The sequence below is a fragment of the Acomys minous genome (assembly GCF_964271855.1).
Source record: "Acomys minous genome assembly, chromosome: 6".
NCBI classification, from domain to species: domain Eukaryota; kingdom Metazoa; phylum Chordata; class Mammalia; order Rodentia; family Muridae; genus Acomys; species Acomys minous.
Window position 1 is genome coordinate 24,806,447 of NC_140487.1, and position 27,000 is coordinate 24,833,446.

At 39.5% G+C, this 27,000-nt stretch overlaps 1 protein-coding gene and 1 long non-coding RNA gene across 2 annotated transcripts in view; both read right to left on the reverse strand.

Annotated features, from left to right (window-relative positions):
* The window catches only part of CFAP69 (cilia and flagella associated protein 69), a 51,098-nt gene extending 24,679 nt beyond the window's left edge, over positions 1–26,419 (reverse strand). The window contains 10 exon segments of the mRNA XM_084786931.1: positions 6–129; positions 2,596–2,773; positions 2,876–3,025; positions 8,218–8,316; positions 11,744–11,797; positions 11,800–11,819; positions 14,300–14,409; positions 17,606–17,671; positions 19,512–19,565; positions 26,105–26,419. Of these exon segments, the coding sequence (XP_084643057.1) occupies positions 6–129; positions 2,596–2,773; positions 2,876–3,025; positions 8,218–8,316; positions 11,744–11,797; positions 11,800–11,819; positions 14,300–14,409; positions 17,606–17,671; positions 19,512–19,565; positions 26,105–26,224 (975 nt within the window). The 5' untranslated portion in view covers positions 26,225–26,419.
* On the reverse strand, positions 23,774–26,090 carry LOC311600368. The gene is made up of 3 exons (XR_014780223.1): positions 25,227–26,090; positions 24,677–24,782; positions 23,774–24,125 (listed from the first exon to the last, which is right to left on the reverse strand). It is a non-coding gene; the product is annotated as an uncharacterized lncRNA (long non-coding RNA).
* Positions 26,420–27,000: the final 581 nt, after the last annotated feature.

Genomic DNA, 27,000 nt, shown 5'->3' on the forward strand with positions numbered 1-27,000 from the left:
CTTACAATCATCGGCGCTCCGGGGTTCTGAGCTATAATTGTGGTGATAACTAAGATGTCATTTCTAAGTTGACGTTCATAATGACTATGGCCCCTTATAAACAGATTTTTAAATACTTCCTTCAAAGCCCTAGAAAATAAAATTTTAAAAATGATAGTTATAGGCAAAAATGTTTGTGCTTCTTTCAAAATTCACTTGCTAAGCCCTTCCCTTCTATGAAGTGTATTGGGAAGGTGTGTTTAGGGGAAGAATATAGACCACAAAGCAGAGCCATCATAAAGGAATCAAAGTCCTCACAACAGGAACCTCTGAGAGCTCTCCTGCCCCTTCCTTCCTGTGAGATCAGAAGTCCGAGTCCTGCTATCTGAAAGAGCATGTTTACCAGAACTCTGCCATGCTGGCACCTTGAGTTGATTTCTAGTCTCTAAGACTGTGAGAAAAAGATTATTGTTGCTTATAAAGTACAGTTCTCTGAATCTTTGTTAGGGAAAGCTGAACTCTGTATTCCATAGAAATATATCTCTATGAAAAAAAAATCCTACTTTCACTTTTAGACTTTTGACCAAAGAATTTCTCATCTTCTTTATCCTTCCGAATATTCTTCTATGTCATGACAATGTGCCAGATAAGAGCCCACTAATTTAAGCATACACAGCTGTCAATGTGATCACTCTACATGATTTAATCATGGCATGCCAGAGCCACTCAAAGCCTCTCCCTATTCTGTGGATAAAGTCCTCTGTTCTTAGCAAGCTTCCAGGGGCTCTGATATGACGGCTCCTGCTCTCACTGTAGCCTCAACTCAACCAGCCTGCCCTCCCGACTCTTCTGCTCTCCTCATACTAAACTTCTTTCATTTTCCCCCCAGTGAATCTGATGTCTACTTCTTTCCCAAGTATAATGTTCTCTGCCAATGGCGTTTCTGTATGACTGGTTCAGGAAGCATAAACCAACCCCTCACTCCCAGAGCAGGTTCCTTCCGTAGTACATAGTCGCTGTTTGTGCCTCTTGGGATCCATTTGCAATTTTCTATATAATAACACTCTTCTTATTTTTTATTTAGGTATTTGCTTTCTTTAGTTTGTGGTTCTACCAGGATGAAGGAGAGCATCAATCAACAGACAGGGAAAAGCCAGGCCCTTGCATTTGCTGAGATCTATATAAAGTGGCTTAGCAAATCAGCTTTTCTTTGTTTTGTTTTGTTTCTTTAGTTGCATGTTCATTAGTCAGTGTTTTAGCTTCCTACTGCTGTGATAGAACCAACAGCCACTTAAAGGAGGAAATGATTTATTTGGCTTACACTTCCAGGTAACAGAAGTGAAGTCAAGGCAAGAACTCAAGCAGAAAATTGATGGCAGAAACCATGAAGGAACTGTGCTGGCTGACTCACTCATAGGCTCTTGCTTAGCTAGCCTTCTTGTACAGTCTAGCACCACTGACCAGGGAACGGCACTGTCCACAGTGGGCTGCAGCATCTCATATTAGTTACAATAAGACAACTACCCAGAGACATGCAGACCAATCTGATTTGACCAATCTTTCAGTGTCAACACTCTTCTAAGTAATTATAGACTGTGATAAGCCAATAGTTAAAGCTAATTAGAGAGTTGGGTTGGTTTTTTGGGTCACTTAAAAACAAAAACATGTTCATCCATCTTATTCTGAAAAAGATGCAATACCTTGCAAAAATCTCCTTATGTTAATTATACTTTCTTTTAATTGCTTATGTACTTGTTTTTCTCTGTAAACATGAGTAGGTCCATGAAATATTCTAGTTTTTAAAATTAAAATTTTATTTTAGAATATATATATATAATTGAATGTTTTGCTCTTGTAAGTCACATGTATGTGTGGTACCCATGAAATTCACAAGAGGGCACTGCATCCCCTGGAAATGGAGTTATGAGCAATTGTTAGTTGCTATGTGCTGAGCCATCTCTTCAGTTCTTTTATTTTATTTTATTGAAATAGGGTCTCACTGTGTAGCTGTTTGGCCTGGAGTTCACTCTTGAACTCACAGAGATCTGTCTTCCTTTGCCTTTAGGTTCTGGGATTAAAGGTCCAGTAGTTACATTTTTAATGATCTTGGACTGACCCTAGCATAACAGACAATAACCACTTATAAAATAAGTGGGTAAGCAACTTGAAAACTTATTCACATTTACTATTTTAAATATAGAACTAGAAAGGTAGGAAGTACTAATCAGAAATCTAATGAATAAATAGTTCTAAAAGTATAGTTTTTACTTTATCTATCTCCTAAGGCATAATTCAGCTATACAGTAAGACACTTTTAGAGCATCCTAAGCAGGCAAGTGTGGTTTCTCCTGGGCGTAGTAGTACACAGTTGTATGTAATTTCACTACTCAGCCATATAGGAAGTTCTAGGCCAGTCTTACTACACAGGACCTATCTCAAAACTCACAAAACAACAAAAAGTATAGCTTCTTATTGTGGAGATTTATTTCTACAATGGCATGAAACAGCCATCAGATGAATCAAAACTTTAACTGAAGACAATTCAAAGTTGTTGGTTATCTATCATTATCTGTGGTTCAAGGTAAAAGACATTGCTATCTATCCACGCACACTTACAGGAGGCATTCCAAGTTACTAAGCTGGTGTATAATTTCAGTTTTTGAAGATCTTTCCAATAAATTCCAAAGTATTTCTGATGAACGAAATAGAAGCTGTCCTGAGGGATCTGGGTCATTGAGGTGAGCACAGATTCTGCTGGCTGCTTGCGCTTTCACCATTAAAGTGCAATTAACTTCTGAAAATTAAAGTTAGCAAACTATTTATATTGCACAGTCTGTTAGAGCACAAGACAAACAGCAGACAATGATATGTTGAAATTCAGCGATACTATACACACCAGAAGTAGAGAGATGCTGCAGAACTTTAAGAACCCAAAGTTTCTCAACAAGCTGATTTTCAAGCAGGAGAACTGACTCAACCACTGCTTTTGCCAATCCTCCGATCTCGGCCATTTTAATCTTGTATGAGGAGCTAACTTGCTGGTAGCCTAACACCATAACAGGGACAGTTATTTCACATAACGATCATTTAACAACAAAAACAACTTCAAAAACACTTTAAAGAACACGTGGCATTTACAACTTGTACAGTACAGGGATGAACAAAGTTTACTATAAAGGGCAAGGTAGTATATATTTAATTTTTCCAGGTTATCAAGGTCTGTGTTTCAATTATTTAGCTCTAGATGTTATAGCATGATACAATAGCAAGAAGAAAGCCATAAGTAATGTGAAAACAAATGGAGATGGTTATTTAATTTCCAGTATCCCAGTTTTTTCCTGGAGGGCCCATAGGTTTTTTTTTTGTTGTTGTTGTTTGTTTTGTTTTGTTTTTTGCCTTGAAATACACAGAATTTTGGAAATGCATCTTAGATTTTAAAAAACAAACCCCAAACAAACAAAAAAAAAGCAAAATCAACAACAAAACAAACAGATCCAACTATCTGTCAATAAGTAGTAACTTTCTGTAAAGCCAAACCGCATGGTTACAAATACTTTACACTTTCACTTCATGGGACAGTGCGCTGAGTCATCTCTTTCAAGAGATAAGAATTACATCTTATCACCAGTAAATGTGGGGGAGTAGTAAATGAGAATATAGGGGTATTTAGGGCAGCTGAATAGCATGCCTTTACAAAAACTTCATTCTTTTATAGGTACTATGAGGCACAGTACCACTTCTGCGGATTGCACAGATGCCTGCTTAATTATGTTTATGCACATGGATTAAAAAAACACCACAGTGAGGTGAAGCTAATTTTCCTCAGTGATCTCACTTGTAACTCCCTGACATCTCAACTCTTGAAAGCAACCAGATTCTTTAACCTTGACATAGTTCTGAGATGTCTATCAGTTTGCCTTAACTTTCTGAGTTTGATGTCTGGGCCATAGACAGTGTCCTGTCCACTCCTGGGATAGGTTATCGGGGGAGTATGCCCTACACATTCACTGTGTAAGTTTCAAAAGTACAAAGAGGGCTGGGGAGATGGCACACCAGGTAAGGGCACCACTGCTCTACAGGCATAAGAGCTTGAGTTTGAATCTTTAGCACCAAGGTAAAAAGCTAGGTGTGGGCTGCGCATGGTGGCACATGCATATCTCCATGAGTTCTCTGCTAATCTGGTCTACACAGAAAGTACCATGAAAGCCAGAGGGACATAGCAACACTATGTCTCAACAACAACAACAACAAACAAATAAAACTTGACAACAAAAATAAACACAAAAATATCATGGCATGGGTACACACTTGCCTGACCCCAGGGCTTGGGGATAGAGTCAAGTTAGTAAGCTCGCTAGGGTTTATTGGCCATCAGATTAACTCTGGGCTCAGTAAGGATTAGTCTCAAAGGATTAGAGAGTGAGAGAGCAGGACAGCCAACATCCTCAGCTACCTATACCCATATATTTATTGCTGCTATTTTTAATGTGTGAATTGTAATAGCACATTCCATATAGAATTTTAATCTCTACCGTAGCGCACTGTTTTTATTGTGTTTTCTTAGGATGAAAAATACTTTCCCAACTCATGATTTTAGTTGCATAACTCTTTCATACAGATGCCCCCAAGTACTTTACACATGGTATTTTTCCCCATTGAGTTTATATCTTTATAGAAGGACACAGTAACACCCAGGCTTATGGACCTGTCTCCAGGACTATATATATTTCGATGCACTCTACTGAGGAATTTCCAGCTCTGGTCCCAGACATCCAGCCATGCCCATCACTTTTAACCAACTGAGCTACACTTAGTAAGGGCATTGTCTACAATTCTCAGTTTCCACAGTTTGATCAAGGTTACACTTCCCTGTACCTCAAAACTTCTCTCTCTTAACTCATGCAACATTGGCTTTCTTTTTGTTTTAAATTAATTCTCTTTCTCTCTCTCTCTCTCTCTCTCTCTCTCTCTCTCTCTCTCTCTCTCTCTCTCTCTCTCTTTTTTTGGTGAAATCCTGTGGCAATATGTGCCATCACCGATGCATGTTATAGCACATGTGTAGAGGTCAGAGGACAACTTGTGAGCCAGTTTTTTTGTTTTTGTTTTTACTTCATGGGTCCTGGGGATTGAACTCAGGTTGCCAGCTTTGGCAGCAGGCATCTTTACCCAATGAGCTATCCGCCTAGGCCTGTCTTTTCTTTAAAAGGTGTCTCTAGTTTGCCGAGTTAAGTCTAAGCTTCTGCTCTTAATTATGACTTCTCATGTATACTTTGAAGATTTTGCTTCTCCATTTCCCACACAGGAGCTTCAAGCTTGTCTGCCTATATATAAACTTTATTTCCATATCCCGAAGCTAATAACAAACCCCAAATAAGCATTCTTTGATTTCCTACCAGTTAAGCTGTTCCCCATTTCTTGACTTCTTTTCTTTCTTTCTTTCTTTCTTTCTTTCTTTCTTTCTTTCTTTCTTTCTTTCTTTCTTTCTTTCTTTCTTCTAAGTACAAGCCTGTATTTATGAACTGCCCTGTTTCATTCTGAAATGACTGCTTCTGTTCTCACAATCCTTTCATATTGCTGTAAGATCATCTTTGTCAATAGATAGCAGACATTAACTACAATTTCCTGGGTATGGCATTAGCTTGAATTTTCCATTCATCCTTACATGAGCTTCTTCAGCACTGACAGACAGCAAGACCACATTTCTTCATTAAGCATTGCATTCATTAATAAATACGTGGTGGGCTTTAGGTTTCTTCCACTGATAAAAACAAATGAAATTATTTCTCACCTTTGAAAATTTCCGTCAGGATGAGTATTTTTTTTTATTTTAATATAAAATGCTACATCAACTACTTTGCTTCAAGCTTTTCCTTGTATATTCTTATTCTTTCTTCACTAAAACTTTTCATGGGATATTGACATGACTTGTGACAACTGACAGTGTTATTTTTTCACACCCACATAAGCCAGAATAGGACATCCTTATACATAGCTCCAAAAACACTGCATATTTCTCCTATCCAAGGCTTCTCACCACAGTATGTTCTATCTGTGAATTAATCATGATAACTAGAGTCGTTACATACAACTATGTTAATACAGGTTCTCTATAGTTTGCATTCTCATGGGTACTGGAAAGTCAGTTATACAATGATGAGCACTTCTTATGCGTGTGGCTAGCGCCCCTCCCAGTGTGAGCTCTTTTAAGTTTGTGACAGTGCTGGGTTGAATAAAGGCTTTTCCACATCGCTTATAACAGTGGGTTTCTCATTTTTGAATCTGCGCATGTCTTCAAAAGTAAGTAGAACAACTGAAGGTTTCACAACAGTGCTTACATATGAAAGAATTCTGTCCTCTATGAATTTTTTCAATTAGGCAAAGGGCCCTGCACCACTCAGGAATCTTCCACATTGCATCTATCTATCTATCTATCTATCTATCTATCTATCTATCTCCAATATGAGTTCTTTCACGTGTTTTATCACAATGCTTACACACATAAGGCTTCTTTCTCTCCAGTGTGTTCTTTCATACATTGAAGGGGACATGAACGATTGAAGATTCTGACATTGCTTACACGCATAATGTTTCTCTTCAGTGTAATTTCATGCATGTCTTTGAATAGAATAAGATAAAACCACATGTTTCCCCACATTGCTTACACTCACAGACTTTCTCCCCAGAACAATTTCTTTTGTTTATTAGAAATAGAGTGGAGCAGCCTAAGGCTGTACCACACATCTGACATTGATAAGGTTTCTGTCTCCTGTGTGTTAGCGTGTGTGTCTGAATGCCTGGCAGAGTCATTGGCTTTCCCATTTTGTTTATCTATATGTTTTCTGATCATCATGTGTCCTTTCATGTTTTGGAAAGTACTGGATATTGTCAGGTTTCTGTGTTCTTCACATTTATTTATACAGCTTCTCTTCTCTCCTGATGCCCACCTGCAGGCAGGCTGAGCTTTGGATGGCACATTTGGAGATGAAAGGTCGAGATCTGTTCCACAATCCAGGTTTCTCATGCCAGGAGAAATTTTCTTGTTCGGAATAAAGCCTAGAGACTGGTTTAACATTTCCGCACATTGGTTATACGTTTATGTTCATAATTCTCTACCGATTGGCCCTTGAGGTTTCCCTTGAGGTTCTTGCTTTCTCTCCAGTGCTCTGGCTTTCGCCCTTTGGTCTGTCAGCTTCCTGGTGTTCTAGGTTCTCGCCACAGCTGCTCTCTCTTGCAGCCTGTTCAGATCACAGCACAACAGAAGCCGGGCATCCCAGGCCTCAGCAGCACACGTGGCATCTCAATGCTACCAGTGCCAGACAAAGCTCGTCCTCTTTTTGAACCTTCCTACTGTTTGGATTCTTTTTGAGCCTCCCTTAATTCTTCAGGTTGTATTTACTAACTCTCATCATGACCACTCTCCACAGTGTTCTTCGTGGTCCTTTGCTGTTCACAAGATTAACTTCCTGCCTAATTCAGCCTCTGACAGTTTCAATTTTCATTTCTCCTCAGCAAATTTCAGGCCTGTTTGTCTGATTCCTGCTGTGTCAGTGTTGAGTATCTACCTTCACTGAGCTCTCCTATCTGTCTGAGACTTTACACATAATAATATCATTATGTACTTCACTAGTTCAGGTATTTTCTCATGTTCTCTTTAGTAATACATTTTTAGACTACCATAGACTTACTTTAACCTATTTAAAAATAGAACTTTAAGATATTGTTTATTTATTTTTTCCTTACAATATTGATTACAAATTATATAATCAATGAAAGTAAGAAATGTCTGAAACATTGTATCCTCACAATGGTAATGTTTAACATAATCTAGTCACCATTTATATATTTCCTAGCTATAACATAGAGAATTCTCCACAACATAATAGAGAATGGCACAATATTACTAATTTAACATCTACTTGGGTGGGCTGATATTACAGTTATAATATTTTATTTATAATGCTAAGCAATACTACTGGCAACAATTAAATTTAGCTATGGCTTTATCAACTGGGCCATAAATACTTACCAGAAGATAAAAATTTGATATAAACCCTCAAACTAAAAAAAAAAAATACAGATTTTAAAGATAACTAAAGAGGTCAAAGATATGCAAAATGTGTGTTTTTATGTATTAAATTCATGAAACCCCGTGTCTTCAAAGTTTAGTGAAATATGAGATGCTTTTTGTTTGTTTCCCAAAGATACAGGTTTTTGCTGAAAGATCAATGAAAACTTTACCTGGAATGTGCTTTTTTGGTGGCTCTGCATGATAGAAGTCAATAATACATTTACAAATTTGTATCCTTAATTTAGAATTTGGTATTTTCATTAATTCACCTGCCAGAAGGATAAAGGAGAACAATGTAATAACATGTTATAAGTTCATTTTAATACATAAGCATATAATACTGATATTATGCTGATTATTTTAAGACACTGGGTCTTTCAATTGCATGTGTGATCACGTGTACATCATCATCACTTCATATGGGATTATTTTCTGAATAATTTTTGTTAGGTGTTATTTTTATATGAACTCTTACCTAAACATGATGTTGAATTAGCAAAGAGACAAAAGAACAACTGAGATACACAGTGAATATAAGATGCAGCAGGTTGCTGCTGGCCAAGAGTATACAGTTTGATAGTTAACTAAAAAAGAGTGACTGGTAAGTACACTTGAAATGATAAAATATAATCAATATGTAACCCAGGAACACAGTGACTTGTCACATACCAAGTGTTATGTGCTGTATATACCTATATTGCTATATTTTCATATAACTAGCAATGAGGAGTTTGCTTATTCCAGCCTCACTAGAATTATGCCATCAATAAGGGATAGAATCTTTGGCTCCACGATACATTTATAGGACCACGATCTTATATACGTTCTATTGTTGGGTGAAGTGAGGCGATACAGTGCATGATAGTGTATGTGAACATACATGCATACATACATACGTGTCTACACAATACTTTGAATCTATCCTTTTATATTCAGCATTTCAATCATTTCAGCCTGTCATTTCCAGAAGGAACATAATTATACTAATAACAAGCATACTGGAGCCAAGCAGTCTAAGATTAAATTCTGGCTCTGCTACATACTCCCTGTGTAATCTATTACCTTGTTTTTTTCATCATGAAACAGGCATAATAGTTATTACATTTAAGATTTCTGTAAAAATTAATGTCATATGAGACAAGGACTGAGAATAATGTTTAGCATACTCTTAAGTGCTACATGCGACAGTTACTGTTTGATAAAACAAGGTTAGTACTCTTCCTAACTAGACTCGAATACTTGTGTTCTATAGCGCATTCTTTCCTTAAAGTTCCATCTTAGCTTTGCTCTCAATTTGCTGGCAGACAGAGAGGAATCTGGGACAGTCTTTGCCTCAAAGGCAATAATTCTATGTTCAAGTTTTCTGGGTGAGGATGAAGGACACAGTGTTCCTTTTCAGCCTTATCTATACCATTATTGAGTTCAATTGGGCTAACTCAATACTTCAAGCTAGACTGCATTCAGTCCTTTGACGTCTAACAAGAATGTTCCCCAGGGATTCTGAAGATAATGTGCAGAGCTCTGCACTGACCTGTGCTGTCTGGATGCCTAAGGACAACGAGAGTCAGTAGAATCAGCTTTGAGATGAACGTGGATCAGGTTAGAGTCTCTGAGCATAAAAGAGCAAAGAGTCCCTTTAAGCCAAGGCTTTAATTTGGGGCCAGTGTCATATTTACTTCCAGTCGAATGGCAATGGTGGTGAAAGTGCAGGGACAAGGAAGAGCACAAGGCAGGCCTCATTTTGATTTAGCACCATCGCATCCAGAAAATAGAGCCGTAATAATGCCAAGAATAAATATCCCCTTACATGTCATTTGGAGTTAGAATGTCACTGTTTGTTAAACAAACAAACAAACAAACAAAAAAGCAAAACAAAAACCCAAAACCCAACAATGACAGGCAAGAGGAACAACTAAACTAGCTAAACATAAAGGATGAGAAACTTTCTCATCTGCTCCTCCACCCTTCCAGCTCCCACAGATTAAGATTATTCCTTATAGCTTCCTGCCTTATTATTGTAAGGCAGAGATCAACTTTTTCTCTTATTTCCAGAGCTCTTCTCTGGAGCTAGAAATATCTGCACAGCATTTGAAGAGGCCATAACAATTACTAATACATGGGAGAACCTGGAGGTAGCAGTAATGGTCACAAAGATATTTTATTCAATACTTCATACTGTGTATTTTCATTTATTTCATGTTTCCCGCAATTTAAAGCAGCAGGATCTGCAGTACTTCATCACTGAAGGGAATTCATAAGCCGTTAGGAGTGCACACTGTCCTCAGTGGCACAGTAATGTACTTTTACTAACAGGCTGCCGGTAAGCAAATAATAATTGGATGATAGATCATGGATTATTCTAGAATGTCTGTCAGTTTCCCAAAAGGCAACATTTTACATACCAGGGCCAAGAGGACATTAAAAATAATGTTACCAACGAAACCTGCATTTTTTTTTAATATTAGCAAGTCATCTTTTAGGGTGGCTTCCTATTTAACTTTTTCACTAATGAAAAAATTGAAATCTCCCATTACTTCCGAATCTCTTTGATTCCTGGTTTTTTGTTTTTTTTGTTTTTGTTTTTTTTGTTTTTGTTTTTGTTTTTGTTTTTTAATTGTCCATGCTTCCTCTAGTCTTTGTGATACTTCCTTTGACTGTTTGAGCTGAAATTTAGTAACTTCTCTCTGTGTAACTACAGTTGAAAAAGATGAAATTTAGACAAAGTAATTATAAGTAATATTTAATATTAAAAAGAAAATGTTTTTATTCACATTAGTTCACCCTCTAAAATCATTTTTCATGGAGTATAGTACTTGGAAAATAAACTAGGCAATTAATTTTACAAGTTTATCAATCATTTATCTATTATTTCAGTTTTACAAATAAAGACATAAATTAGTAACTATGAATTTAACAAAACATTCATTTGGAAAACATCATCAGTCCCACGGGCAGTTTATCAGAAAGCATTTCACATGATCTCATTTCTTAGGAAATTATTTTCTCATTTCTAAAAAAATGAAAAAAAATAACCCAGATATAAATGCATAGTCTCTTATGAAATTTTTCATATTTGATTTGGAGCATGCAGTGAACAAGGAAGTACTCAATGGTTTCAGCAACCCAATATATGAACTCAAATGTGAAAACTTTTTTGTGACTCCGAAAAGAACACCACATATACTAGATGAGAGTTGGGCATGAAATTCCTCCCCTTGCCATGCACCAATAGGCAACTGGGAACTGGTGGCAGAGGAAACACCGGTGGTGAAAGACCAAAAGTTCAAGAACATTTGGGCAGCACAAATTTGTCTTAATGGGGGAAAAAAGGACAATGCAAAGTTGGGGGTAAATCTAGGAAGAGTTTGGTGAGGGATAAATATGGTGTATGAGCCTCTCAAAGAACTAAGGAAAGGTCATCAAACATATACATCAAGTCAAATAAGTTGAAGAAGTAAAATCCAGTTTTTCAACATAAGGAACAGAGACCTTGCTGAAATTATGGAGCATCTCAGGAGCAAACAGCTCCAGAAGTATCATCAAGCACACGATGATAACTCTCAACTAAAAAATAAGGAAGACAGAGCCTCAGTGTGGAAGGTAACATTAAGGAGACAGTGAAAGCGGACACAGATACACGTTCCCCATGTTGGTCAGGCTGTCTTATACTCCCCATCTAATAAAATCTTAACTTACCCAGCAGAGCAAGTGAATTGGCAGTATCTTCAGTATAGGTTATTTCATCTGACACTTCTTTTTCAAAAATGGCAAGCTTCGATAAGAATGAAGAATGTCAGAGTAATTTTTAATGGGTTCCTTGATTGATACATCACTTATAAAAGGGAAAATACTTATTTCCTAATGAGTAAGGGACATTCCCTCCTATCTTACCTTATTCTTCGATGTAGAGAACTAAAAATAATCAAAAGAAAATTGTGTGTCTAACTAATCAACCAGGGGGGGGGGGAAACACATTCATAAGAATAAACATGGAGGGATATAAAAGGCATGAGCTAAAAGAGCAAGCTTACATCACTGTTAAAAATTACTTACAAATCATCTTTCTGAGGGCAAAGTCATAGTGAATTATAGTTGTAATCAAAGTTCAGGGGACTCAGCTAAAACTTAGAAATGTTTAATGGCTTTTCCTGAAGTTTGTAAAGCAGGAGATACCAAATTAATGTTCTATTTCTTTCCGAAGGTCAGTTCCCCCTCCTTATTAATTGGATTAGGAACTATTCACAAAAGAGCAGAATACTTTTGGGAACAATAACTATTTAACTTTAAAAATATTAATTATATTAAAATTGCAATTCACAGTTACTATAATCAAAGTTATCTGAAAATATTCATTTATAAGTCACAAAAGAAGACACTTGTGACTCCTAGGTCATCTTACTAAACTTCGCAGGACAGATAAAAATTACTTCTTTAAGCTGGGTGTGAGGGCTTAGGCCTGTAATCCCAGCACTTAGAGGAGGCAGAGGCAGGTGGATCTCTGTGAGTTCAAGGCCAACCTGGTCTACAAAGGCAGTCCAGGACAGCTAAGGCTACACAGAGAAATCCTGTCTCAAAAAACAAAATGAAACAAAAATTACTTCTTAAAACAAATTGTAAACCATTTGAATACCCTGTGCTGTTTGGTGATGCATGTCTTTTGAAACATTTACCAAATGGTAGGAAAGTGGCATTGAAAATGATCATATGGGCTGGAGAGATGGATCAGAGGTTAAGAGAACTGTCTGCTCCTCCAAAGGTCATGAGTTCAATTCCCAGCAACCACAAGGTGGCTCACAACCATTTATAATGAGACTTGGTGCCCTCTTCTGGTGGACTGGTGTTGCATACAGACAGGGCACTGTATACATAATAAATAAATAATTTTTTAAAAAAGAAAATGATCATATGTGGATATAAAACACACAAGTTAATTTGAATTTAATAGTATATCCAGGAAAGCAAAAAGAGACAATTTTATAATTTCTGGGGGAACTAATTCCTATTCTCTTATAATTAAATTTTAAAAAATCATCTAGTTGCCTGATGGACAGCTAAAGATCTCAAAACTCTAAATATCTTGTCTGTTCCATTTTTATATTTTTTTTTCTACCAAAGGAGACTTTTATAGCAGAAAGTATTGGGGTGAGAGGTTCAAACCAAAAGGTTCTGCAGGAAATAAGAATGTGCTCCTGATATGATGAAAAAGCAACTACAGACCAAAGCAGAAAAGTTTGATGTATTTTCAATGTTTTAATCTCCAAAACTTTATTGAAAAGACAATCAAGTGAGAGCTGGATATACTAAAGTACTGAATATAGATGGAAATTTAAAATGTAAAAAATTTAATAATGTGAATAGTTTCAAAAGGAGGAAAGGGCAATTGAAAAGATTTGGAATGTCACACAGTGAGACATTCCACAGACTGAGAACAAGCTGTATTGAGCAGACACTGGAGCTAAGATTGTGAGCCCAGCTCTTTAGACCCTGACAGCCCAGCCCCCAACTTGAAAGGGCTGTCCATAATACAGTCTCATATCCACGTGAAAACTTAGTTCTCTGAAAGCATTAGAGCAATCATTTCTCTGTTTACAGCATCTCTATTATAAGATAATACCAGATATAAGTATATGGTAAATTATTTTTCATTATGTTAGTATGATAATTATTAGTTTGATAAAAATTAAATGTAAATAGCTATAGAATTTTTTATTTTATTGCTGCTAAATCTAAGAGTTGTAATATATATATTTGTATATATACACATACACATACATAGTCATACTAACAGTGTTACTTTGCTGTTTAAAACATTAAATTAATAGATAGGTTTAGAAGATAATTCTTTCCAACTTTAAGAAGCCTCTTCTACTACAATCTATTAACCTGAAAGTGGCTATTTACATATATCTAGATCAGCCACTATGTGGCAGCAAAGAAGCATTTTATATAATATAAATATTATATGTATATAATTGAAAGATACTCTCAAAATACAGCCCTTTGGCTTCATCTGTTGCTTACCAACACATCAGAGTGCCTACTTCTAAGAAATTATTTTATATATACTTATAACTTCTGCAGCAATCTGAGACTCTAACATTTGAAATAGTAACTGCTCAAATCCTTTCACCAACTTGTTTAAGTTCTGCTTTTTAGCTCTACTATTATTCTGATACACTCTATATCTAACATCTTAGTAAAATAAAATAAAGCAAAAAGCAGTACAAAGTAAGTTAAAGAAGAACAACTTACCCACACAATTTTATGAGGTCAGATGCAGGTTCAACAAAACAGGGCTGCCTTTCAAGTTTTTCTGCACATAGACTCAGAATTTTAAATATCTGTGCCAAATCTCTTAGAGGCTTTAATATTTTTGTTAAGAAATAAAATTATCATTAATTTATAAACATATTTCTTATAGGACTTTACCCCAGAAAGTTTACAAAATTCTGTCTATCTTGTTATATATGGTAATTTTTATTTTAATTATTTTGAATATAATTTACTTTGAAGTCTAAAGAGAAAAGTTTATAACTTTAATTCACCAACATTATTTATATTTTTTATCTCAGTGATCTTTATTTCAACCCACAACACAAACAGACATAGCTCAAATCCTTTTTAATGTAGTACTTTATTTTTTTCAGACACATTTTCTTCTAATTAACATTAACTTGTTTGGGATTTTCTTTTATTTAAATAGCTCACATAAAAGCAAAATGAAAATCTTCTAGAGCTTAAAATAATATTAATTGTATTTTGCCTTAAAAAAAAACACGATTAATACAAAACCAAATTTCACTGATTTTGCGTGATGGCTAAGAGGTCATGGTAATTATGACTCCAGGCTCTTGGTTGTCCTGCTACCTATTGTCTCTAGATTCCCAGTAGGAGCGTCTTAGGCAGGGAGGAGGAGGCACACCTCTGTTAACTTGTTCTGGAGCAATTCCCTCTGAATTGAAGCATCCCATCCTGTAAGAGGCTCATACGCCTCCAGAAGTAAAAAGCCTTACAAGTCCTGGAAAGTTGCCATTTATGACTGGGGGAGCTGCATACAAGTTTCAAGGATGTAGTTTTGTGAGTTCTCATGGCTACTAATGACGGGGTGTGCTTTTTAGTGATGCTTCTTTCTGTGAGTCATCCATGTTCCTGTCAGTAATGTCAATAAAGTCAATGGTTCACTAAACCATTAGACTTAGGTAGAAGTGAAGATGAGTTGGGCCAGGGTGATTACATGGCCCCTGCAGTGTGTGATGGGACATGCATCTATGACTGATCAGAGTCCACGGAGGACAATCCCATACGGGTTCTCTTCTCCAGAAGATAAGGGATGGTGTGCCTCCTTGTTGTATGGAAGTTCCATGCTCCCTGAGACATGTGACAGGTCATGCAGCCAAGGTGGGGGTGGGAGGGTAGGAGCGGGGAGATCCCTGTTTGGTCATCGTCTTTACGTAGTATGAGAATGGTGGAGCTCCTTCATGAGTGAGATTCACTGCATGTGTAGACACTGAAAACAGTTCAAGAGCTAGAGACTGCATGGAAGCCCCCCACGAGTAGCCCACATGGGACAGGACTGTAATCCAGCTGCGGTGCCCTCTGCATGTCCACTGCTATATGAAATAAGATGTGTAAAAGAGGCAGACACGCTGCTTAGAGGAAAGTGCTCGTTTAAAGGAGGCATCACGATGGGAAGGGGCGTACTGCGGTCGCCCTCCATGCGAGCCTCTGACTAGGTGGGCACTTCCCGCAGCACTCCTTCCCAGCAGCTGGAAACGACAGGATTCGACCAAAAGACGCACGTCATGAAGAGGAAGGGGAAGGGAAGGAGCATAGGAGTTAAGAGCTGTACTGGGGGGCGGGGTGTCCAGAAAATTAGAAATTGTGGCAAGAAGCCAACAATGATGAGGACAAGAATGAATCAGAAGTGATAAAGGGTACTTCTCAGGTCTGCGCTGTAATAGAGATGAAGTGGAAAGCCGTGATCCAACATACAGATAGGGGCCTTAAAAATGGACAGTGAGCAAGGACACAGCCGAAGTGATAGAAGACATCCTTTGGGTCTGACCTTCAATAGAGAAGGGAAAATCCTTAACAATGAAGAGCAAGGAAGAGATCATGGTCGACATGATAGAAGACTTCCTCCAGGGTTGACCTTTAATAGAGAAGGAAAAACCCATCACTCAACACGGAGACAGGAGTCTTCACAAAGGCCCAGTAGGAAGAACCTGTGATACCATGTAATTCCCAGCACTTCAACTGCTTCCATTGGGAAACCCTTTTACATAAGCAAAGGCAGCCTGTCACAGTGTGGCTCACAGGATTATGGGATGTGGCATGGATGAGTTCAACCTGAGCAGTGTGGATGTGCAGAAGCTGGGTAATGTAGATATTCTTCTCTGAGAAAAAAGCTGCATCCTCTGAGGCAAGGTGAGAGAACCAGTTCCTGCTGGACTGACTCATGAACTATTAGGGATTAGAGCTGTTTCAAGCGCCCATGAATAGCGGGGATTGGAAGACAACAGACAAGCATTGCTGAGGGAAGTGGGTGTCAAGTGTTATTTGCTGCCTGGTTCACCAGGCCAGATAGAAGTATGTTCAATACTGCTTAGAAAAGGCTGATTTAGTAGGGACCTCATGTGGCTTTCCTGAGCCCTAGGTGAATATGGTCTAGAGGCTCTCGTGAATCTGACTTATGTCAGCACACAGAATGGGATCTGACATGCAGCTCATGTCTGTAAAGTGCAGAACAAAACACCAAAACCTAGAGGAGAAGAAAGCAGACATGGGGTAAAGGGTACACTTGAGACAAGCTAGCATCGCGAGGGATTAAGGAGCCACAACTAAGGAAGTGCCGTCATGAACTGGTCTGCAGGCAAGTCTGGGTGGCATTTTCTTGATTAATGATTGATCTGGGAGGGCATAGGCCACTGTGGGTGATGTGACCTCTAAGCATGTGGTGCTGAGGCATACAAGAAAGGTAACTGAGCAAGGCATGGGGAGCAAGCCAGTAAGCAGCATTCCTTCATGATCTCTGCGCCAGTTTTTCCCTCTAGGTTCCTGCTTTGAGTTGCTGCTTGAATCCTCTCCACGATGGCCTGTAAACTGTAATCTGAAGTGAACCCATTTATCCTCAAGTTGCTTTTGGCTAAGGTGCTTTATCATAGGAAAAAAGTAAACGAAGACAGGAATGTTGTACTAGATTATCCAGACATGTTCAGCTGTAAGTACTAGGATTCTTTAGGCGTGTCGGAAACAAGTGGATGAGGTGCTATACCAGGGACATGATGCCAGTTTACAAACCAATGGCATGCAGGAAGCAGGGTGGAAAGTCAAGGAAATGAGCCCCCTCGCCACCTCCGGACTCTTCAGTTGTACCAGTCCTTGCTGACACCTTGGCATTAGCCAAGTGAGATGAACTAAGCTTTACTCTCTAGAACTATCCAACAATAACCTTACATGGTTTGTGACCCCTTGTTACCATGGCCATAGGAAGGAATCTAGTCTGTTTTCTAGTGTTTACACATGAATGAAATAAACACACACATACAGGAAGGATACAAATCCATTCTGATAACAGTGTACTAGTTTCTTGATGTAATTAAGTTGTTTTTCTTCTGAGTCATCCTAAAACAAATGGTCTATTAATTTCTTTGTTCTATTAAATTGGTTAAGGGTTTTAAAAGTTCATTCTGTGTATTGACACATTAAAAATACTAAGTAATTGTTATATAAAAAACAAATACATACTTGGGTACAGTATCACATAAAGAAAAGAGAACAAAACCAGGCGAGGTGGTGGACATCTGTAATCCCAGCACTCAGGGAGACAGGGGCAGGTAGATCTCTGTGAGTTCAAGGCCAGCCTGTCTACAAAGTGAGTCCAGGCCAGCCAGGGCACCAGAGAAACCTTGTCTCGAAAAACCAAAACCCCAAACCAAACCAAACCAACAAAAAGAAAGAAAAGAGAACAAGAAAGGCCAAATATGAGGGGAGAAGGAAGAACTGAATGCAGTAATGGACATGAGTTATCAAGAGGAAATAAAGCAAATTGTTTTTCTAGTAATAGAGTTTGTTCTTCTGGTGATGGATAAAATATACTGAAAACAGAAACAAAATCCTATGCAAAGCATCACAGCTTCTGTTCTGAATGTCAATTCTGACTGTATAGAAGTTTCCTGAATCATATAGATTTTGAGTACAGTTAATAAACATCTACACAGTAATGTGTTCTTAAAACTCATATATCAACAAAAACAGAAGGCCAAACCATGATATGTTCTTCCATTTCATCTTACTTTCATTTATTTTGTGTGTTTGTGTCTACATTTTAAAATTTCTTTTATATGAGTGTGTGCACACATTTGTGCATTCTATGGCACATGTAAGGACATCAGTGGACAATATTCAGGGGTTTGTCTTCTTCTTCTACCATGTGGTTCTAGAGATTGAACTCAAATAGTCGGGTTTGATAGCAAATGCCTTTACCCAATGCACTATCTCCCCTGACTCTGCCCCATTTCAAATTAAACTGTTCATGAAAAGCACTGGCATCGTCTATATTTTCCACTGCACCTTAAAACAAAAACAAAAACAACTAATAGGAACTACTCATAGTTGTGTTTTGTTTTCCTAATGTGAATATATTTGCAATTTACATATTTAAACATCATAAAAATCAGTCATCAAAAGATACATTATTCTTGATAGTTTTTATTTTTCTTCTGTGCAAAGAAGTAGAGACTGAAGATGTTAAAACAATAGCTAAATGTTTGTGTTTACAGATCATAGGATGCTACTTTTTTTGGTGGCTATCTCTGAGATGATCTATTTTCTATTTATTAAAAATGTGCATTCATCTTTGAAATTGACTATAGGTAATTCTCGAGTGGATGCTATCTCTGAAGTACTTACCAACACCTGGGTAACAGGAGGAGAGTGGTGCGTATGAACATGTGTGTATACGTAGTTATATCTTTTCCCTATGCAGTTTTGAGTCCTTAAATAAGAAATATTACTTTCTTTGTATTCTTGTCATTTTCCTCAGGACAAGTCATCTATGTATGTGCATAACTATGTTACATGTCCTGACTCAGATGAGAAATTTTCTATTAGTTCATTGACGTCCCTTTGCTACTATATCTCTTCTCCAGTCCTATTTGGCAAGAATTATTGGCAGGACAGATGGCTCTCTCTACTCCTGAAGTACTACCTAGACTAGACAGTCCTCTCTCTACTCTCGCAGATCCTTCTGATTACAGTCAACATGGGTGGGTTGACCCTCTTATGAAAACAAACTGGTTTTCATCCTAAATTCAGATTCCTTGAATATAAAACAAACACTGTGGGAAAAGATTTCCACACACAGAGATGAACAGGACTTACATTGGAGGGGATGCCCATCACTGTTCAGGGGAATATGAGTTTCTAAGTGACGTAGCAACAACTTCTTCTCAAGGTTACTCACCTGCTCTTCAAGGAGTTTGATGATACGATTGAGGTCCATTGGCTTGAAAATACCCTGAAAACACACAGCACAGGGGCATCACTCCACAGCATGAGAACAAAGAAATTAAGTTAAGCACACCTCCCCCACCCCTTCCACAACCCCATACATGTCTTTAAATTTTTCATAGATGTATATAAGGCATCTTAATCATATCTGTACTCACTCCCTCTCTCTACCTTCTCAGCCTCCTCTTCTTTTATTATAACACACTGAGTCCAGTTAAAGCCACCCACATGTACATGGCTATGACATTATCAAGTTGGACATGGGCAACCTGCCAGTGGCCACCCCTCAAAGAAAAGTGACTCTCAGGCCCATAGCAGCCATCAATTGCCAAAAGCTCCTCACCCAGTGGTGGGGCCTTGGAGACCCTCCCAACTGATAAACGTAACTATTAAATTGTTAAATTTACCATTAACAAACAGTTTGGTAAACAGAATTTTAATAGTTTTTATATTAATAATTTTAATAGTTTAATAGTGGTTGTCCCCTTTCTCTTTCTCTTTGAAAACTCCTATGTTTTCAGATTTTATGAATACAGATATAAGTGTAGGCAAGGAGAGTAGCCTTTTGTGTTACAATTTGTGAAATACTTTCTTTAAGGGTTAGATGAAGGTATTGAAATGAAAACTTGGCACATGTTATTTTTTTTTAAATCCAGTTTCCCTTCCCCAAATAACCCTTCACAAGAAACAGAAAGCAGTAAGAATCTCTTTTGTATTTATCCCACACTATTGCCTTATGTTGCTCTGTATAAATTACTTTTTCTGAGTTTCCCCTTTCTACTTTGCTAGCCTTCCATGAGTTTTAAATGTCAGGCCCTATGTCTCAGATATGACAGGCTTATTGTCCTGATCTTGGGTAGCCACTGAAGGTTTTGAGACTGAATATATAAATGGACAATGACCAGACTCGTGTGTTGACTATTACTTATAAAGTCCAGCTTGAATTCAGGCCCAACCTGAAAATTCCACAGCAATCCTTGAACATGTACCATAACATCTACAGAAATCTGTTCAAAAAGTCAAAGTGTGGCCAATGACTTCCACCTGATTTCAACTCGGTTCCAATCAGAGAAAAACGAAAAGGAAACATCAGCATAAAGCACACAATCATGGTTCCCACTGCAATTACTTTGGATGTCCAGGCTCTAGCCTAGCTCTTGCTTCTCCATGGCAACCATCTCCAAGCATCACAACACACCCTCCCTATCAAGCTCTTGTGCCAGTCTTGTATTCTCTGCCAAAAGTAAACAATGCTGCATGCCTCCCTCCTAATGGCAAGTTTACATTGAATTGTCTGACTGGAGTAGTCTTCCACACGACTTAGCCAGAAGAATGCAATAATAAAATGATTACTTTTTCTGCAGTGTGGTGACCTAATTAAGAGAGAACTACATTGGAGGTAGAAAACCAGTGTATAACTTTAGCAACTGATACAGACCTCAGTAAATGAACTTAAGACATCCAGAAGGTTGAGTCTGCAGGATCTACTAAGTGACTGGATGCAGAGGGAAAGTAGGGGAAAGATGAGGAGGAGCATCCACCTTGAGAAATCGTATATGCCAGACAGTGCTGACTAGAGGTCCGTGCTGGGGCTGAGGATGAGCTCTTTCACAGGTTTCCAGTGACATCATGCTGCTGACTAAGGACCACATTTTCCATTGTGACTAACAAGGCTTATCATTTTCAGCTGCAGAATGGTGTGAACATCCAGACAGCTGATGGAACCTGGGCACCGGCTTCTGAATCATAGGCTCAAGGTCGTAACCCAAAGTCTGGGGTAAATCAGACAACTAATCACAACCACAATATTGACTGTCCACACGGCATTGCTCTAGATGCTGAAGATTTGAAAATAAAAGACAAAATCCACTGGCATATTTTGCTATGACTTTGCTATGAGAGACATTAAATCAGTAAGTTCTATTGCACAGTGGAAGATGACAATGTTCCGGGGAACATTAAATGGTCATAAAGTAGTGGCTTGCAGAGCCAGCAGTCAGTGAAGGACTGACTCTCCGAGACGGTACCATTTCAGCAGAGTCTTAGAGGAGGCGAGGAATAAGCTGTGGCGAAGGAAGGGCAAAAGCCCATGCAGTGAGCACAGCAAGTGCAAAGGCTGTGGGCTGGAGCACTTCGCAAACTTGAGGAGAAGCCAGAAGGTCAGAGTGACTGGCGCACAGAATTGCTTATAAGCTAGAACTGAGCCCTGAGGAGAGGAGCTCGGGCAAAGGCACAGGAACACAGAATCTAATGGACGCCATCTAAAAATGAAGCAATGACTAACATAAAGTAAGCTATAACTGGGTAAAAAGTTGCATGATTCAAAGCTAAAACTATTCCATTCCTGCAGAGATAGATAGATGAGGGTGAAATTACATGGGAAACACATGCTGTCGGAAGAACGTCAGTGTCTGAAGGAAGGGAGGGTGTGATTAGAGAAATCCACATGAAAAGAGGCCAGGCACTCAAACTAATACCACTTCCTGTGTGCTTAGGCATTGCACTGGGAATTACACTAAAATACTGCAGAAAAGGACTAGGAAGATCTTGTCTTCACTGAGGTGAGGTCAAGCAGAGCATCAGCTCTAGATACAGAGACGGAGCTTAGCCAGCAGCAGCTCGATGATTCTGGTGCTTGAGTGGGGCTTGAGGGGACTTTAAGGCCCACACTGGAGATTATAGCTGATTAAACGTGCAGTGGGGCCCAGCTGTGGCCAGCGTTTCCCAAAAGCTTTCCCAGAAGATGGTGACGGTCATTTAGGACCACTCAGCAAGTACAGGCTGCTTTCATAAGACAGGGGGAAGCTGGAGAAGGTAAGTAACTTTAGAGGCCATTTTCTTAGCTTCAGTAAGCAACAGGACCCTGAAAGGAGCCGAAGGTATGTCTAAGGGAGGAGGAACGAAGTGTGAAATGATACCTAAAGACAACACAGACCTGGGCAGATGTGAATAATGGGTAGGCAAAAAGGCTGACAATCCTGGACTGTTGTGATAAAAGGAGAGCAAGCAGGTCTTCTGAAACCCATTTGGAGCCCCTTACTTTAAAAAAATAATCTAACCCTGCCTGGTCGAGTTGAGGGGAGGGCTGGAAATTTGTCTCATTGCTATTGTTTTGTCATTTTGAAATGCAGGAAACTATTCCTGGCAAGCTTTCCTGGAATTAGTTATGAAAACTGATTTGTTTATACCATCCTGTCACTATGATGCATTAAGAGGTGCTTGCTACTCAAGAGTGGGACATTGGTCCCTCAGCTAACAGCACCAGAGTTCCCTGGTTATCTGCTGAGGAGGAAAACACAAAGGCCCACCCCAGAGGTGCAGAATGCAATCTGCACTTTCATAAGAGCCCTTCTTCTTTATGCACACTGAGTTTGAGAAGCTCTGCTTTGAAGGGCTCTGTGATCCTTTTTTTATTATTAGTTTATTCATATTACATCTAAATTGTTATCCCATCCCTTGTATCCGCCCTCCCACTTCCCCCCTACTCCCCTCCCCTATGTCTGTGATTGAGGGGGACCTCCTCCCCCTGTATATGCTCATAGGTGTGATTCTTTAGAATGAGGAAGGGCAGCACTGAGGTGGATCCGAAAGAGACAAAGGGTAATCGGCTGCTCCTGATTTCCACTCCATCAAGGACTACTGCACTGCTACTCTTATCCCCTTCCTCAGAAAACAAGGACTCACCTGTACTGTCTAAGAGCCCTACCTTCTGATGGATGAACAGAGCTAAGAGCCCTGGGATTGTTTCTAGGAAAGGAACCTCACAGCACCGGACCTCATAAGGGTTTAGTCTCCCTGTAAACATCATCGGAGTTGAAATGGGACAAAAGTGGAAAGGAAAAGCCATGATTAGAGCCATCAATAATAATCGCATGGATCCTTATGGTATGTGTGATGGGCATGGTGCTCAATGCTTCACAAATCTTCCTTAAAATAACTCTAGAAGGTCATGAATCTCTCTCACTTAGAAAAGGAAAGCAACTTCACCAAACAAAAGAAAGAAAACGATCACCAAATTCAAGTAGGAGTCTATTGTTTTGAAATGTTTTTAAAAATTACTGTTTTCTGAAAGCTTTAATAATCATTATTGTGGGCAGAGTTAAAATTCTTATAAAATTAAAATTGGAATATCTATGAAAATCACAACAAGAAAAAAAAGAACACAATTAAAAATCCAAACTCTTAAACAACTATTTTCCATGTTTACTACTGCCTTCAAACTCACAATCTACATTTCCATAATCCAATTTTAAGGTTAGGAAGATATAACATTCTGAAATACATTTTGTGAGGATTTGGTGAATACTTAAATTAACTATTGTCTCCTACAAAGCTTTTTTTTTTTAATTCTGACTAACACTACTCCTTGTATAAGTGAAGTATGCACTTTAAAATGTACAAAATAGAGCTGGAGAGGTGGTTCAATGTGTAAAGGCACTTGTTTCCAAATGATAATACAAGTTCAATGCCTGGGACCAACCTGCTGGCAACTCCTGGGACCAACTCCTTCCTGCAAGTTGTCCTCTGACCTCCACACAGGTGCTGTGGCTGCACACCCTTCCAATGTCTCCAAACACACACACACACACACACACACACACACACGCGCGCGCGCGCGTAAATACATGTACAAAATATCCTGCATATCTTTTCTGTTCCTAAGTAACAACATTCAAAAGCCAAATACTTCAAATTTAGGTCTATAATGAAATAGCCCTTAAAAGCATAGGTAGAAAAAAAAATAGCATCTGCATAGCAGGAAATCTTTAGCTGCTACTTTAAAATGTCATATACTCCATGAGTTTTAATGACAAATAATACTGCAGACTTTAGTTGCCTCCCTGAATAAAGAATGATGGTGAAACTGAGTATTTGGCACTATACAAGTTTTCCATGTACACTATTTGTTTAAGCATTTTTAAGGGTAGTATTATTTATTTATTTAGTATGGGGAGGTGGGTGTGGAGGTGAGAGAAGCTGTGAATTCTCCTTGTAATGTGATTTTGGGTATGGAAGTCAGGCTACCTAGCACCCATATCTGCGGAGCAGTCTCTGAGCCTTCAGCTAAATACAGTGAACATCGGGACTACCATAGTGTCCGTTAGTATCAGCATTTACCTTTGATTTCACAGCTGGCGGAGTGGCTTAGGCTGTCTCAAGTACAAGCAAAAGTGGAATGCTTTGAACGGACTGGGAGCTTTAAGTGTCCAAAGGTCTTTCTCTGCTGAAGTGAGCAGAAGGCTAAAGGTTATCATCTTAAGTATTACTAGGAACACGAGGTCCCACAGTGAGTTAAGAAACTGAGTGGCTCCAGTTAATTCCTGGTGGATTTAAAGTCACTTATTTGTAAAAGCAACCACAAGCAAAACATCCGAGAGATTTTTTTCCTAACTCTGAGATTTCTCCTAACTCGGAATTGTTTTCTATTCCATTTATTTAGGTAGAGATTGCCTTCCCCCCCCCCCGCACCCCCTGCCTCAGTACTTTCTAAAAATGTGAATACGAGAGACATGTACAAACAGAAGACACATACAGCTATGTTACTGCCTATGTTACAGACTTTTTTTTTTTTGCAACGATCCATTGAAAGTATCTCTCAGTAATCCCGTTTGTCTGACTACATCTCATGTAATCTTTGTCCAAATAAAAGAATGAGAGCCAAACTCACCTACTTTTTAGTTCTGCTTACTGCCTAGGAGTATTAGTGGCAGTTCTGAGCTTCCTTGGAGCCCAGGGAGTGGAGAGCTGTGGTTGCTTACACTTTTCTGATCTTGTACAGAAATACCTCCACAAAACTGATTAGGTAAATTCCCCGGGCACCGTGTCTTTATGTAAAAGTGCCGTGTCTCTGCACGCTGTTGCGTAAATGTGTGCCTGCCCTCAGAGAGCTCAACCCAATTCCCACAGAAGGAGTCCCAGTCAACTGGCTGCTCCGAAGTAACTCTCCAAGGCTCCAGGGTGTGAACGCAGGAGACTGAGATCCTGACGCAGCTGGAGACTTGTGAAACCTCAGCAGGAATTCCCACAGTGGCCCCCACACCATTAGTGTGGGGCAAAACAGAGGGGTTCCTCAACCCAACTTTAAAAAAAAATAAGCTTTGCAACCAAAAATAAACACTATAAAGAAAAATCAATTTTGTCCCCAGCTTTCCAATAGCACCTTGCCTACCAGTGAACACAAGCTTTCAAACAGCAGAAAATTCTGCAGGAAATAAACCCAGGGAATGCTACGTTATAACGGATTTATAGACAAAATCTCGTCACAAAAAGTGACCTAGTTATCAAATCAAACGTCACTAAGAACGATTTGTTCCCTTCGTGGCCACTCTACAAAACAGCAGATAGTTTTTTCAGGAGGACCACGCGGTTAGAGTCCCCAGACAGGTTGGTTGACGACATCCAGCCCCCTCGCTGTCCCCCAGGGACCAGCTCGGCTATCGTTATCTCCGTCCCACAGGCTCCCGAATCCTGCTCGGGTTCTCATTCCACGCGGTTGTTCCGGAGCCTCGCGCCCTTCCCCGCTCCCGCGGCAGAGCGCGAAGGTACCTGCATCTCGTCATCCCGGATCACCGGCCCGAACACCGGGATCGTGCCGGGACTGCCGGACTTCGTCCTGCCACTGGGCTCGACGACGTCCGCCACGGCCAAGGCCTCCGCAGTGGACATGGCTGGAGGTGGGAACCTGCGCTCCTAGGTGTGCTTGCAGCCGCAGGACCCACGAGGCCTGGGCAGAAAACACGCAGTGCGACCTGAGCTAGGGAGGAGAAAGACCCCCGAACGTTGGGCTGTGGCCCCGCCACAGCAACATAGCTGACATCCAGCTGCCGCCACTGCCCACGCGCGGACCGAGGCGCCGGGGCGAGCTCCAGTTGTTAACACAAGCCAGAGTGTTGCTAGGGGCGGGGCCTACGGAAGCTGGGAGAGCCAAACTTTCCCAAAGGATGGTCTGCGGGAGTGCAGCAGGGAGACAAAGGAAACTAGTGACTTGAGATCAAGGTATGTATGTACTTAGTGTTTCAATCTTGTACTGACGGCTCTTGCTCAATAAGTGCCTGGGTGGGGCGGAGGAGTATGCACGGAGGGGGGATGCATTCTGAGGGATGTGATTGGCATAGTGTTGAAAGCTGAGCGCTTTTTGCAAAAAAAATAAGACAGGTCAATGTAGCCTAAAGTCCAAGATTTTTACATCTTTTCTTCTACTTCAGTGGTCTAGCTGGAAAGTTACAGAAACAAATAAGGCAACGTGCAGAGTGTTGAAAAGCTTTCGAGCAGGAGAGCATCGGCTGGCTGCCTAGGAATGCTGGCAGCGCTGGCGTTAGGTGTCCAGTGTGGCCTAGGGTGGGGAGTTCACATTTCACAACCAGAGAGAAACGTTGCAATTCCTCACAGGACAGGTTCTTCTACTTGACAAACTAACAGTCCAACTAAGCAATTTTTTTCCC